We start from the raw sequence: 13,414 nt of genomic DNA, 5'->3' as shown, positions 1-13,414 counted from the left end.
TATGAAAACATAAAATGACCTCATATTTATATCAGTAATGTTCAGCAAAAGTTTCAAATCAATATCTCTACATTTATTTTTTTTCCTTATTCACCTGCAGTGCCTCGCCTTAACCCTCACCTACTCAAGCAAATTTAGATCATCCACAATGAGTTTCACATGGGTAAAAAAATAGAAAGTATATATTCCCAGATTGTCGCGTCACGTTGCCGCATTGTTTGCCAGAACTTTCAAGGCAAGAGACGTTTTGTTCTGATCATTTATCTGTGTGTGTTTCTCGACAGGCAAGCCGTTCATGCACCCCGACGGCAGCGCTGTCGTGTATAACCCAGCTACAATCACTCCTCACGCTGGCAGGAGCGCACAGATGGGGAAGAACCTGCAACAGCCAATCCAAAGCACCGGCCCACCACAGCCAGCCAATCACCTGCACTCTCAGGTAAGTGCGCCCCGCCCTCTCACACCTGTCTGTTAGTCCGTATACTAACCTGTATCAGTGTCTATCCTTCCTAACTTAGTTTCCTTGTCCTTTCCTTTTCCTTCTTGTGTCCTTTGTCTTCAGCCAATCTGTCCTGTCCAGGCGTCCTCTGAGCCTGTCCAAAACCCCGCGGTGTCCTATTCTCTCCATCCTCCTCTCGCTCCCTCTCAATACCTGCCCGTGTGTCCAACCCAACAGTACACTGTGGTACGGAGCCTCTACTCTCCATTTGTGCTCGTCCTGTGTCCGGCTTGTCTCGTGATAGATCTAGTTTTGCTGAATGTCTGAAACAAATTACGCCGACATGTCCAGCTGGGCCCAATGTTCCAGCGCCAAACCACAATGTCACCCCTTAAAGCTAAACCAGGGTTTGAAGTGAGGACTTGCTGTATAATCAGTGGCTTGAACATGTTGAGAGGAAAGACTAGCACATGTGGGTGTATGATTTATACTTTTGTGGCTCCGAAATGTCAAACTTTAGGCACTTGTCGAGTCACATGTGCTAAACAAAAATAGCGAAAACAGGTTCTTAGGCAAATAATGGTGCAGTCTTGTGTATTCTATATATGGGACACTGTAGTTTACATGGTTTCAGAATATAACAATATCATAGTCACAAATACCCTGTGTAGCCACCATGCAATAATGACGGTGTAACAGAAATAAAATTGTCATTTGTAGCAAAATAAACGTATCTTATACATAAAAAAGAAAAAAAAAACGGCATCGGGTAATACAAGGGGGTTAAATACACTTGGATGCACTAATACCTCTTATATTGTGAAAAATTCTGTGTGTTATATGTATACTATACCTGTATGCATCTGTTGCTCAAATAAACTAAACTAAACTAAATGTGTTTTAGGAAGCACAATTGTTTACTCTTAATGCCGTTTCGTGGCGGAATATAAACTTAATTATCACTCACAAATATAGTCAAGTCTAAATCGGGTCCATATGGATGTTTATTCACAGCAGATTGTTCAGTAGAAGCAAAAAAGACGGCAGTTGTAGCTAGCGTTAGCATGTAGCGTGATGCTAACATGACGCATCATGTATTTATCTCCCTTATTTATGTATTTATGGGCTTTTGAAACTAATTTGCTCCTCTCCATGTCTTTGCAACTTTATTTAGTCGAAAACTATATTAATAATTTAGCATTTGTTAAAGTAGTTTTGGAGTAATTATAGAAAGTTTCGATTTTTTAATTTTGACCAAAAGATGACCATATATGGGCGAATCCAGAGGTGCCGTCTGATCTATAATAAGCTTCAACAAAAAATATTTCACGTTTAACAGAAAAATATTCACATCTTGTATGTGTCAGCCATTAGAATGACTCATACTTTTATCAGCTTGCTATTACACCATGTATCGCTAATGTATCTCGCTAAATGTCAGCCTTATGGCATAATTACCAACGCCATTATATAGTTTTAATTCCAAACCCTGTTGCATCTTAAGTTATCTCCAGTTTCTTCCTCAAGTCAATTGTGAGAGCTCTGAAGAAACCCTAAAATATGAAAATTGGCAGAGACGATGGTTCTTCATAGATTCATAATTGGAAAACACTGGCCTGATGTGAAAGTATAGGCTTAAGGTTGTGAAAGTCTACGAATATTAGCCTCACGTCAAACCAACAAGGCCTTTCACATTAAAGTGGAGGCGTGTATTATGTAGAATGGATTTGTATGCAATGTTAATAGAATCTTTTATTTTTGAGCTGACACCAACGTACTGAATCCATTTTCATTCAAACCGCAGCTATTACCGACTGTCCTTCTCCGTTTTTTGGCTGTAGACTTTCTTTTCTCGCTCTAATTGATCATCGGATGCTCACGGCAGTGTCTGAGGTCGGGCTGAACGCTGTCTCAGACTCCGAGAACTGAACCCTATTATCCCGGATCAACTATTCAAAGAGCGTTTAATGGAAGCAAAGGTGTATTTGAACCCAGCGGGGGCCATTCTCCCTTCATATATAGAACATGCATTTAGTTAACCTCATTTTTGACCTGATTCCGCTAAAAGACACGCCGCCAGGGCTAATTTTATGCCTGTGAAAACCTCCATCAATATTTCATTCTAGCACCAGATGTTTGCGTTCTGAATAATCCATGTCCAGAAACCGTGAGGTTTTTTTTTAAAACACAGAAACATGACAAAAGTGACTCCAAAATGGCGTCGCCCTCAGTGATTCTCCGGGGGTTAAACCTTTGCTTAGAAGTGTTTGTTTACTCCTTCAAGTGAAATTCAATGCCGCAAATGTCTTTGATTTCGCACTTAGCCTGAGACGGACCAGCCGACGGCCCCCCGGTGGTTTGGGTGTATTGATTTGGGGGTTTGTGAGCGCACTGACAAATGAAAATACGTTGTGACCTATGCGCCCGCTCATCATTGCCCTTGTACCGGGGCGTGTCTATAATGGCACGAGCTGATGTATTTAATTTATCCCTTTAATCCTTGTTAAAGCCTAATCTTTACATACTGTACTTTCTCAAACGGTGGCGAAGGTTAATTAAAAGTCATTATTTGAGCTCGCTTAAGCCAGAGAGACCTTTATTTACTCTGTGTTCAGTTTACAGACACTATGGCTGCACAACTTTATGACATGGTGGAGTAATGGAGTAATCCTTGACCAAAATTATAATTCATAAGAGTTAAAATGTGCTGGTTATTATCTACAAATTTAATGGCTGCTTATTGTGAATGCGCTTTTGTTTTTATCAGTACTTTACTGCATCTACCAACCTATTATTATCTATTAGTGATCACATGTATTTGAATGTCAAGTTTAGTTTTAGTAGACATTGTACATGGGATCATTTCCTGTGTGCTCATAACAAATATTGACAAATATTATAAAGACTACTTAAAGGAATAGGCCACCGTTTTTACATACTGAGATATGTTCTTACCTTAGCTTTGACGAGTTCTTTAGGACCTGTCTGATCTTCCCCCGTGCCTTCAGTCACGTAAACACAGCGCAGACGGCGTTAGCATTTAGCCTCTCCCTCGCTCCTCTATAGCTCCAAAACAGGTCAAGATAGAAGCTACCAAGCTCTTCCACGTTTTCCCTATTTAAATATGGTTACGTGAAGTGTTCCACTACAAAGTATAATTACACAGAATTAAACAATGTGGATTTTCTAAGCGGATAAAAGGGGGAACTATATTGTAAGGCGTAATAATACCAGGAGTAATTTGGCATCCGCACAGTAAAGTGAACATAACAACCATTGGGACATGGCTGGAACATGTAGGGGGAGGAAAAGACATAATTTTAAACTCCGTATAGTCCCTTTAAAGCTGGGGCACCTTACATGATGATAATGAAACATATCCAACAGGAAGAAATTCAATCTAAAAGGAAAGATCAGTTTCTGGAGCACTGGGACACAATAATAAAAAATGTAGTTTGTATGAGTGAAGGGCCGGCCCCCTCCCCACCTCCCTTGTTTTTCTCTGTTTGTGCTTTTTTTTTTTTTTTTTGTGGGTTTCTGATTTCTCCTGTTCAAAATGTGTTTTTTTTTTTTTTTTTTTTTTTTTTTCATTTTAGCCCACACTTGTTTCTAGCTCTCACATCCCTCCTGTATATCCAAATTGTTCAAGCAAATTAACCCCCGAAATAAATTGCACTAATTTAGATTTCTACTCTCTTGTGGTAAAAACATATTTGCTGTACAAAAACATGGAGTCGGGTATCTCAGCTGAAGTCGAGGCAGTTGTTTTTACTACAACTTGACTCTGTGCATAACTTCAAATCATAACAACGCCGCCCAAGAAGTGACTTCCTGTTTCGATCCAGCACGCCAAAATAAAAGCACACAGCTCGTCTCATGGATTAGTTCAGCAGGTACTTGCAACATTATGAGAATATAATTAAATACACACATTTGAAGTGTTTTGTCTGTTAATAGTTAGGCAGAAATAAAGTTGAACCAATGAATAAGATTGTGCTTTTATTTTGGCGTGCTGGATCGAAACAGGAAGTCACTTCTTGGGCGGCTGCTTCACATTAGCTTTAGCCTTGACCTTTAAAGTCTCCTCTAGTCAAGTATTGTATCTATAGTTTTTAATATGTTGCTTATGATTAACTGTGGACAGAGCCTACAGGCCATAATATGTTGTAAATATGAAGAAAAAAAAATCAATTTGTGGCATGATCTCATACTGTCCGTCTTCCTTGTGTTTAGCCTGAAGCCCTCAGCACCCAGTTCAATCAGATGAGCCTCTCTCAGCCGGGACAGGGCGACCACAGTGCCCCTGCACCGGACGCCCGCTACTACCCCGCCGTGTACCACCAACCCCACCACCACGCGTCACCCCACATGCTCCTCCAGGGCGCGCCTCCGCAGCAGGTGACCAGCTACGTGGTGACCTCCGGGGGACACGGGGCGATGATGGCCGCTCCTCAGCACGTCCCGCTGTCCCACTCTGGGGGGCACAACCAGGGCTACTCCAGCTCTTCCACCCCAGGACCGGGAGCCTTCTCTGGGGCGATGCTCAACCACCCGCTGTTCCAACAACACTATATTCAACAGCCGATGCAGCAGGTACAGTCGCCATCTTTTCTAGCAGAAGCAGCAATATTAGCATTATTAGTGGTTGTTTAAGTAATACTTTGTACCGCCATGTTTGTAGTTTTCAATATAAAGCTATTGTGAAGCATTGAAAACAGAATGACCTCCACAATCTGCATCGTTTATTCAGTCAGATTTAGATTTTCCTCAGTCATTGCAGTGAAATGTACCACAGATCTTGGTTCTCTATCCAACGAGCTGCACTGTCACCATGTCTTAAAGTGATAGTCTGTAAGTTTCAATGTTTTACAAATTGAATAGATTGTGTGACCACCTGGGTCTGAAATTTGACTTTAACATAAGTATAGTATTTTTTCAAAAGTCCTTCCCTTTGCTGCTCTCAGCGACTAATCAGAATCGACGGGATGCCACTTTGACCAATGAGATGAGCTTTATTGTGGCTGGTCCAATCAGGAAAGAAGAGGGAAGAGCTTGATCGTTTACTTCTGAAAATTCAGTTCCTCCTTTTGCAAATTAAGAAGTGCTTTCTGGTTAAAGAGGGGAGGAATTTGACTCTTATCTCTCCTCACTTTGCAAACTTACGGACTGTCATTTTAAAGTGCAATCCTGATAGTTTCTGTGTAGCTCAAGCAAAGTTAAAACATTACACTTTATCTCCACATTTTTTTTTATGAATATCAACCCCATCACATCTTGCCTCGCCAACAAATGAACTGACCAAATCTTAATCTAAAAATCTCCATAGTAATTTCTTCCCCTCTACAAAGCAGCCATGACTCACACTGTGGTGCAAAGGATTTGATTCATATTGGCTGACTCACACCTCTTTGTATGAAAGTCTAACACTAAAAATGTTCATCTTTTGTAGAGTAATTGACTCTGTGGATAACTTCAAATCATAACAACGCCGCCCAATACATCCATATAGTCAGGGTCACTATGTAATTTTGCCTGATTTTTGTGGAGAGTATTAAAAAACTATACATTTTTAAAAACTTTATTAAATAAACGATCAGTTGCTCTGGTATGTTAAGAAAAATGTCTATGGGGAGTAAATTGGCGGAAATTGACAGAATTTGGCAGAAAATTCCATTTGGTCGGTCCAATCAAAAAAGTCAATGTAACCCTTGTCATATTTTTAATGGAGTTACCATAGCGACGACCAGAACTCCCCATTTACTCCAATGGATAAATTGTATAACTGTCTCTGTGCCGTAATATGTTTAGCTGTTGTATTTTCTGTTTCATTGTTCTTGACGTTATAGTTTATTATGCCTTGTTTGTATTTGTATTCCTAGTTTTTATCATCGGTTTTGTGTTGTGAAGCACTTTGGGCAGCCGTGGTAAATGTGCTACAGAAATAAAATTGACCTTGACCATAACTTCATAAATCATAACAGCGCTGCCCAAGAAGCGACTTCCTGTTTCGTTCCAGCACGCAAAAATAAAAGCACAGTCTTATTCATTGGTTCAACTTTCTTTCTGCCTACCTAGTAACAGGCAAAACACTTAAAATGTGTGTATTTAATTGTATTATTGTAATGTTGCAAGTACCAGCTGAACTAATCAACGAGACGAGCCGTGTGCTTTTATTTTGGCGCGCTGGATCAAAACAGGAAGTCACAAGGAGTCAATTATTGCAGGATTCTTCACCGTATGAAGTAAATGTGTTTAGCCGGACTGCTACATGATGAAGTAGAATAACTTACGGCGTGTATTTGCAGGTCTCGGCGTGTTACTGCTCTTCGGTTCACCACCCGCACTGCGCGACCCAGCAGCAGCAACAAACTCAGCCTCAGCAGCACTACCGCTCCCCTGTCAACCCCTACAACTGCCCCCAGAGCCAAAACCTGCCCCAGCAACAAGGTACTTCCCCACAACTGCGCACACATGACAGCTTTATTATCATTTCTGCAATGTTTCAACACTTCCTAATCTCGAAAAGTGGAAAAAAAAAGCACTGTAACATTGATCTCATCACAAAAAAGCAACTCTTAATTCTACAAAACACCATGGGAGATCGCGCAAGTACTCCCCGCCTTCATCTCTCCTTATGTAAAGCACTGTTTGATGGCCAAGGTCTGCGCCGTTTGAAGTCAGTTTGAGTGATCGGGCTGGATTTTTGTCGGGAGCGGAGCGTGTCCTTGTTTCTGTAAGTCGTCACGGAGATATGAATGGGCTGTTAACTCCGCACTTCTCTCTCGATGGCTTTGTTTGCCGCGTTGCTTCTTCACAAGGGAAGCCACAAGTCTGCAAGGACAAACACAGGCTTTGCACAAAAATAAGTCCGCTGCAGAGGGATTCGTTACCCAAGTTTCATCTTTTTATCGGTGCAGGATGTGGAATTGAATAGTTTTGTATGAAAGCTAGATCGGGTCTGCACAAGGACGGATTAAAGCTGGACTAAACCAGGTCTAACCAAGGTTTACCTCAGGACTTTACAATACCACATGTAAAACAGGACTAAGCCAGGTTTACACTCCAAAAAATGAGTATCTAGATTAGTTTAAATGTCTTAATTTGAGCATAATGATTTTGAATTTGAGTTGTTTTGACTTGCCAAGACTTTGTTGGGCTTTTACCATAGATTATTTCACTTGTTCTGGGATTTTTGACTCGTTTCAATACATTTTGTCTTTATTTCAGATTCATTTCTTTGCCAACGGGGTAAGAAAATTGTCCCATTGGTAGTTTTACTTTCTTATATCAAGCAATATGACCTTAGAACCCATCTGAAAGTAAGTCAGATCAGGAAAAAGTGTCTAAATTAGTGAAAACTGCTCAGAACAAAATAAATAATTTGAACCCATGTTTGATATTTACTTTTTGTAGTGTAAACCACGAGTAAAAGATGCTTTACCAGAACTCTCCCGGGTCTAAACCGACTCTAACCCAGGCCAAAGCCAGACTAAAACAATGATCAATGTTTTTTCTAATATGTGGAGTATGAGTACCGTATTTTCCGGAGTATAAGTCGCACTGCAGCATTGACAAGCCTCTCCCGGCAGCACGTTGTTAAAGCACCTATTTGCAAACTCTTCCCTCTCGCTGTGGCCATCACACTTTTAGACCGCTATTATTTTTTAGCCTTTTCTTCATTTCTCTTTCTTTCCGCTTCTCGACTTATTTATTTTTGTGCTACAGTAAGTAGGTGCTTTATTTGTCATGGTAAAGGAGTAGCAGAAACTGTTACACAAGCCTCGAGCGCCCTCTAGTGGCTGCCAGTGTGAAAATAACAAACATGTGACACAAACATTTTGATATGAGTCGCACCTGAGTATAAGTCGCACCCCAGCCAAACTATGAAAAAAAAGTGCCACTTATAGTCCAGAAAATACGGTAATGTTGGTAAATGGTAAGTCAAATTTCTCCCTTGTGAGACAAACAATAAAATAAATATGAATCTGGAGTAAATTCTATCCAGAAAGTAGTTCAGCCTTTTTAAACTTGGAATAGAGAGTTGCAAACAAAGCTGAGTTAATTGCTATCAAACCTTAACAAGTATTTAAGGAGTAATATATCATTTACACTGAGATTTTACACGACAAAAAGTAATATCAAGCATTGGCATTTTCACTCAACTTGGTTCCGATCTCACCAAGTTTGTTTTGCTCTTTTGATGATATTTACAACTAGTTCTAAAGTAAATCTTGCCTGAAATAAGATGAGACTGATTTTCTAACCCCATTGGCAAGTTAACAAGTCAAAACAACTCAGATTTAGATTATTATGCTCAGATTGAGACGTTTAAACTAGTTTTTTGCAGTGTAGTGTCATCTGCGAACATATGAATGCAGTGTCGTTGCTCCTGGACATGTTTACTTTTTAATCTTGGAAAAAAATCTTCTAGTCGCAATTCTAGTCGGGGAAAACCTCAATTATTTCCCCCAAATTGTCCAGGCTTATTCCCAGGTCGATTTAACCGATTCATTGTTGGATACATAACGTTGCGTTATCGTTGCTGTATCCCCTCCCTGCTCTCCCTTTTCTGTTCTGTTTGTTTTTATGACTTTCCGTACATCTCCCCGGGAAACATTGACTTGATTATTCTAGTTTTTTGTTTTTCCCCCTGCACCGCGGGAGTTCTTTTAGCTCCTGTTCGCGCTCCCGCACACACCCCAGTCATCAGCGAAGCGATTGCCGAAGCCCCATTGTGATTTTGTGCGTTCGCTAACACACACACACACACTCACACACACACACACACACACACACACACACACACACACACTCTGTCCTGCGCCGGCTGCAAATGTTGCCTTCCCTGCTGGGGCCTTGGACAGCGGACAAATGAAGCTGCCCTACAAAGCCAAAGGACAGCAATTATTTCATAGGAGAAGGTGGGGAAAAATGGCCGCCGCCGCCGTTTCCCTCGCTACTTGTGAATTAATTTGAAACGCACATGCAAAGGTGAAGATGGCGTTATTTCGCTCCTCGATTAATGAATGTAGTTCTATCGTCGTGGATCTCTAAGGGCACGACTCTGCTGTGGAGTTTGTGAAACTTAAAGCAGTACTGTGTAACATTTCATACAAAAAGTGAAGGAAAAAACCAGCAGGTGTTTTTTTATTGCAGATAAATACATTTTTGAAGTTGGCGTGCTGTCCTGGGAAAATGCCGTCTTATCTTAGATCTTAGGTCTTGAAATGTGCTTGAATTAAGACAATTAAAGAGTAGGTTTGGACTGTCTTGAAATAAGATTGCCAATGGAACAAGCATTCAAGCGCTAAAAATAAGACCAGGAGTAGACTGATGGAAGCGAGGCAACCAGTCTGTGCCATCGGCCCCTCTGACCACCACCACTCACTCATTCAGTTCATTCGCCAGGCTTCCTGGTGTTACCAAACGGTCTCCCATCCAAGTCCCGACCAGGCCCTTCCTGCTTAGCTTCCAAGGTCTGATGGGATCTGGCAGAGCAAAGGCAGTGAGGTCACCGCCATGTGATTCCAGCCCGGACTTGGAAACCAAACTCCTCCAGAGGAGGGCGCTGTCCACTTAAAACTAAATATTTTTTGAAAGTAGTTTATTGTGTATTGTTCTAATCTGGAGCAATCTGAGCAAGAATATGTTGTTTGACTAAAGTCTAAAAGTAACATGACTTCCTTCACTCAGCATTTTAGCAGTTTGTGCATTAAACCTCTTAACCCCCAGCAGAACACAACAAGAGAGTGACAAAAACAAGAATGAAAACACAACAAGAGAGTGACAAAAACAAGAATGAAAACACAACAAGAGAGTGACAAAACCACAATAAAAAGTGGCAAAAATGTAATAAAAAAAAACGTAATGACAATAAAGTGAGGTATAAGATACCTTTTATAGGTCTTGGCTTTCAAATAAGGCGCTACACTGGCTCCAGAGGAGAAGCTTTTGGATTTGGGTAAAGCTGAACTGGAGAAAATACACACAGTTATGGTGAGGATTAAAAGGTTAAATGTTTCAAATATAAAAAATCACAATATTTGTCAGAAAAATCGCAATGATAAATCGCTATATAAGTTGAGACCAATGAGGTTTTTTGTCAACTACTAATACCAATATTATCAATACTAGTCAAAATGAGCTCAAATTCTGATTCAAGCACTTTTAAGTCACTTTTGTCTGAGATAAGATGCTGGGGGCGGTACATCAACCTGGCTCGTTTCCACGGAGATGTATCTGCATTGCTTTATATAGCTAACGCATATAACACATGTCTCGATACATCAGGTCCACTGTCGAATGCTTTATTTAGATAATCCACTTTGCTCAACTCATGAAAATGAACAAATTCAAAACCAAATATTCTAGCTTTAAGATAAACAGGAGTCCAACAAAATGGCGTACGTAGCAGGAAAACGTCATGTGATCGACCCCATGAGTAGAGAGAGATTGGGTTTTGGGATTTTGAGGTGCGGGATACGGGGCCGGGACGCTGTCTGAGAGGCCTCTATGAATCTCACAGTGAACCGGTCTCTTTTTCAGCCCCTCGCTTTTCACCTGCAGGGAAAAGAGAAGAAGACGTCTCCATTTTTTTTTTTATATTACAGCCTTGAGACATCCCGAGCGCAATTTAATTAGGCCTAACCTTAGCATCGGCTCTTCGCTCCGGTCCGCTCTACCCTGCACAAAAGAGAGGTCAGCCGAGCACCGGATTCACTGTCATTATGTCAGGAGAGCGGGCTATTATCCTCCGCCAAGGCATTTTCCTAAGAAGTCGCAGTTGTCTCATCGGTTTCGACTGGAATGGGATCTGCGCCGTTTGATATTACAGCGATTTCATGGTTGGGAAGGTTGGGAGGCGGTGGGTCGAGATGGTTGTTATTTCTGGTCGAGCCCTTTCATTGGTGATTCCCTTCCGCCGCATAATGGATGGGATTCCTATTGTAACGTATCAAAGGACACGAGGTACAACTTTTCAGACTGCCTCGGGAAATCCAACCAGCATGAATGGATCAACTAGAGTCAGAAAAGGCATCTGGCATAACAAATGGTTTACTTACATGTCTCTGTGCTAGTTTAAACTCCTAACCCCCGCCTTAAAGGGACTATATGGAGTTTAAAAATGTTAAAACTAAGTGTTTTCCTCCCCCTACATGTTCCAGCCATGTCCTCCTAGAATGAGCCCAGACCTGTTCACCACAACTGCCTCTAAATTCCTAGTTTAATTAATATAGAAGTTGCAGTTACACGTATGGCCAGAGGTAGCAGTAGTGAGCATAAAATGACCAACTTGCATCTAGTCAAATCTTTACCCAAATCTAAAATCTTGAAAAAAGCATAAAAATAGCGATAAAAATGAGATGGAAATGAGGTTGAAAACGCACCAATAAAACAGGTGATAAAAAAGCATTAAAAAAAAAAAAACGCGTAAAAAAGCAACAGAACAGGTGATGAAAAAGTGATGAAAAATCCACCAAAAAGTAACAAAAACGAGAAGGAAATGAAGGTGAAAATGCACCAATAAAGCATCAACAGATCAAGAAAAAAGCAACAAAACGGGTGATGAAAAAGCAACCAAAACGTAACAAAAAAGTGACACAAGCGAGATGAAAACGTACCAATAAAGCCTCAAAAGAGAGACAAAAACGTTAACAAAACAGGTGATTAAAAAGCAGCAAAAAACAACAAAAAAGCGGGAAAGAAGCAAAGAAACAGGTGATGAAAAAGAGATGAAAAAGCAACAAAAAAGTGACAAATACGAGATGTACATTAGGATGAAAAGGCCCCAGTAAAGCATCAAAAGAGACAATAACGCAACAAATTAGTCATGAAAAAAGAACAACAAAATATACAATGAAAAAGTGAAAACAGCGAGGCAAAAACCTTCGATCCGTTTTGTGGATCTTAGCGTTCAAATGGGGCGTTACACTGAGCTCCAGTTCGAGAAGCTAGAGAAAATTGGCTTGGTTATGGTGGGGGTTAAGAGGTTAAACATGAGCAAATGACCACTCCATGTCTGCTTTTGAATGCTACTACATGTAAAAAAAAAAGTTAATTCTGTATAAGATGGTCCTGTAAGTCTCAGAAAAATTCAAAATGGCTCCTTGCGTTTCCAGTGCATTTGGGTCTTGGATATTACAGTCATTACAGGTGGGAGGCAGGTGGGTAAAAATAGCCCTTGTTCCTTAGCGGAGCTCTTTCATTGTCTCGCTGCTCTCTCCTCCCCGAGCGGTCCGGCGCTAAAGACACCTTCACAATAGGACGTCCTTTTCTTGCCTGTGCCGCACACGCGTGTCACCGGGGACGCCGTTTTTCAAATGTCTCTTTCCTCACCTTGACATTTAAGCGTCTTGATTTTTTTTTTCTCCCTCCGGCGAGAGAGCCACCATTTTAGTCTGGGTTGGAAAATGGCCGGAACAAATGACTTTGTGTTGTCTTTATTCAACTCAGCTACAAATGGTTTAGAAGTGCGAACGTGTGGCCTCATTTTCTGTGAGATCGCCATGTATTTCTGTACTGGAAAAAAAGAGGGAGGGAACAAACACCCCATTCTGGAATTACTGATTCATTAGCTCTAATATTAAATGGCTGTTAAAGCAGAACTGAGTAACTTGTTTACCTTAATAAATCCTTTCCGTAGTCCCTCTGGGCGTAATACAAGTGTTAATGAGATGATTGGGGGGGGTCTTTCATCTCCCCCGGTGTCTCTGGTCAGAAAACCACCAATACACACTAATGGAATCACAAAGAAGAAGCTAACAGGCTAATGGGCAAAGCTAACTGCGGGCTAGCACCACTTAAACAGTATTTACAGCCAAGTTTCAGTGAAAAAAATTATCTCCATTGTGTAATTGGATGTACAATATCCCTCTCTCCCTTTGTCTTCTCTGTCAGCGTAGTATTTACTCTCACGGACAATTAATGAGTGAAAAAAACATGCTCACGACACCTGCAGTGGCGCTTGTGGCCTCT

General features: G+C 40.9%; 1 protein-coding gene across 8 annotated transcripts in view; it reads left to right on the top strand.

Annotated features, from left to right (window-relative positions):
• LOC306982055 (R3H domain-containing protein 1-like) overlaps window positions 1-13,414 on the top strand; it is a 76,826-nt gene that overhangs the window by 40,542 nt on the left and 22,870 nt on the right. For 7 of the 8 annotated variants that reach the window (XR_013794162.1, XR_013794163.1, XM_079581825.1 and 4 more), the window contains 4 exons: window positions 285-439; window positions 563-685; window positions 4,673-5,032; window positions 6,745-6,886. Coding sequence is in view for 6 of the 8 variants with exons in the window: in XM_079581825.1 (XP_079437951.1) it covers window positions 285-439; window positions 563-685; window positions 4,673-5,032; window positions 6,745-6,886 (780 nt within the window). In the remaining 2 variants the exon portion in view is untranslated. The remainder of the gene's footprint in view (window positions 1-284; window positions 440-562; window positions 686-4,672; window positions 5,033-6,744; window positions 6,887-13,414) is intronic. The other variant, XM_079581827.1, reaches the window with a different exon arrangement.

The sequence above is a fragment of the Gobius niger genome, assembly GCF_951799975.1.
Source record: "Gobius niger genome assembly, chromosome: 23".
Lineage (NCBI taxonomy): Eukaryota > Metazoa > Chordata > Actinopteri > Gobiiformes > Gobiidae > Gobius > Gobius niger.
The sequence above is the reverse complement of the archived record's forward strand: the minus strand, read 5'-3'. Positions and strand labels throughout refer to the sequence as shown.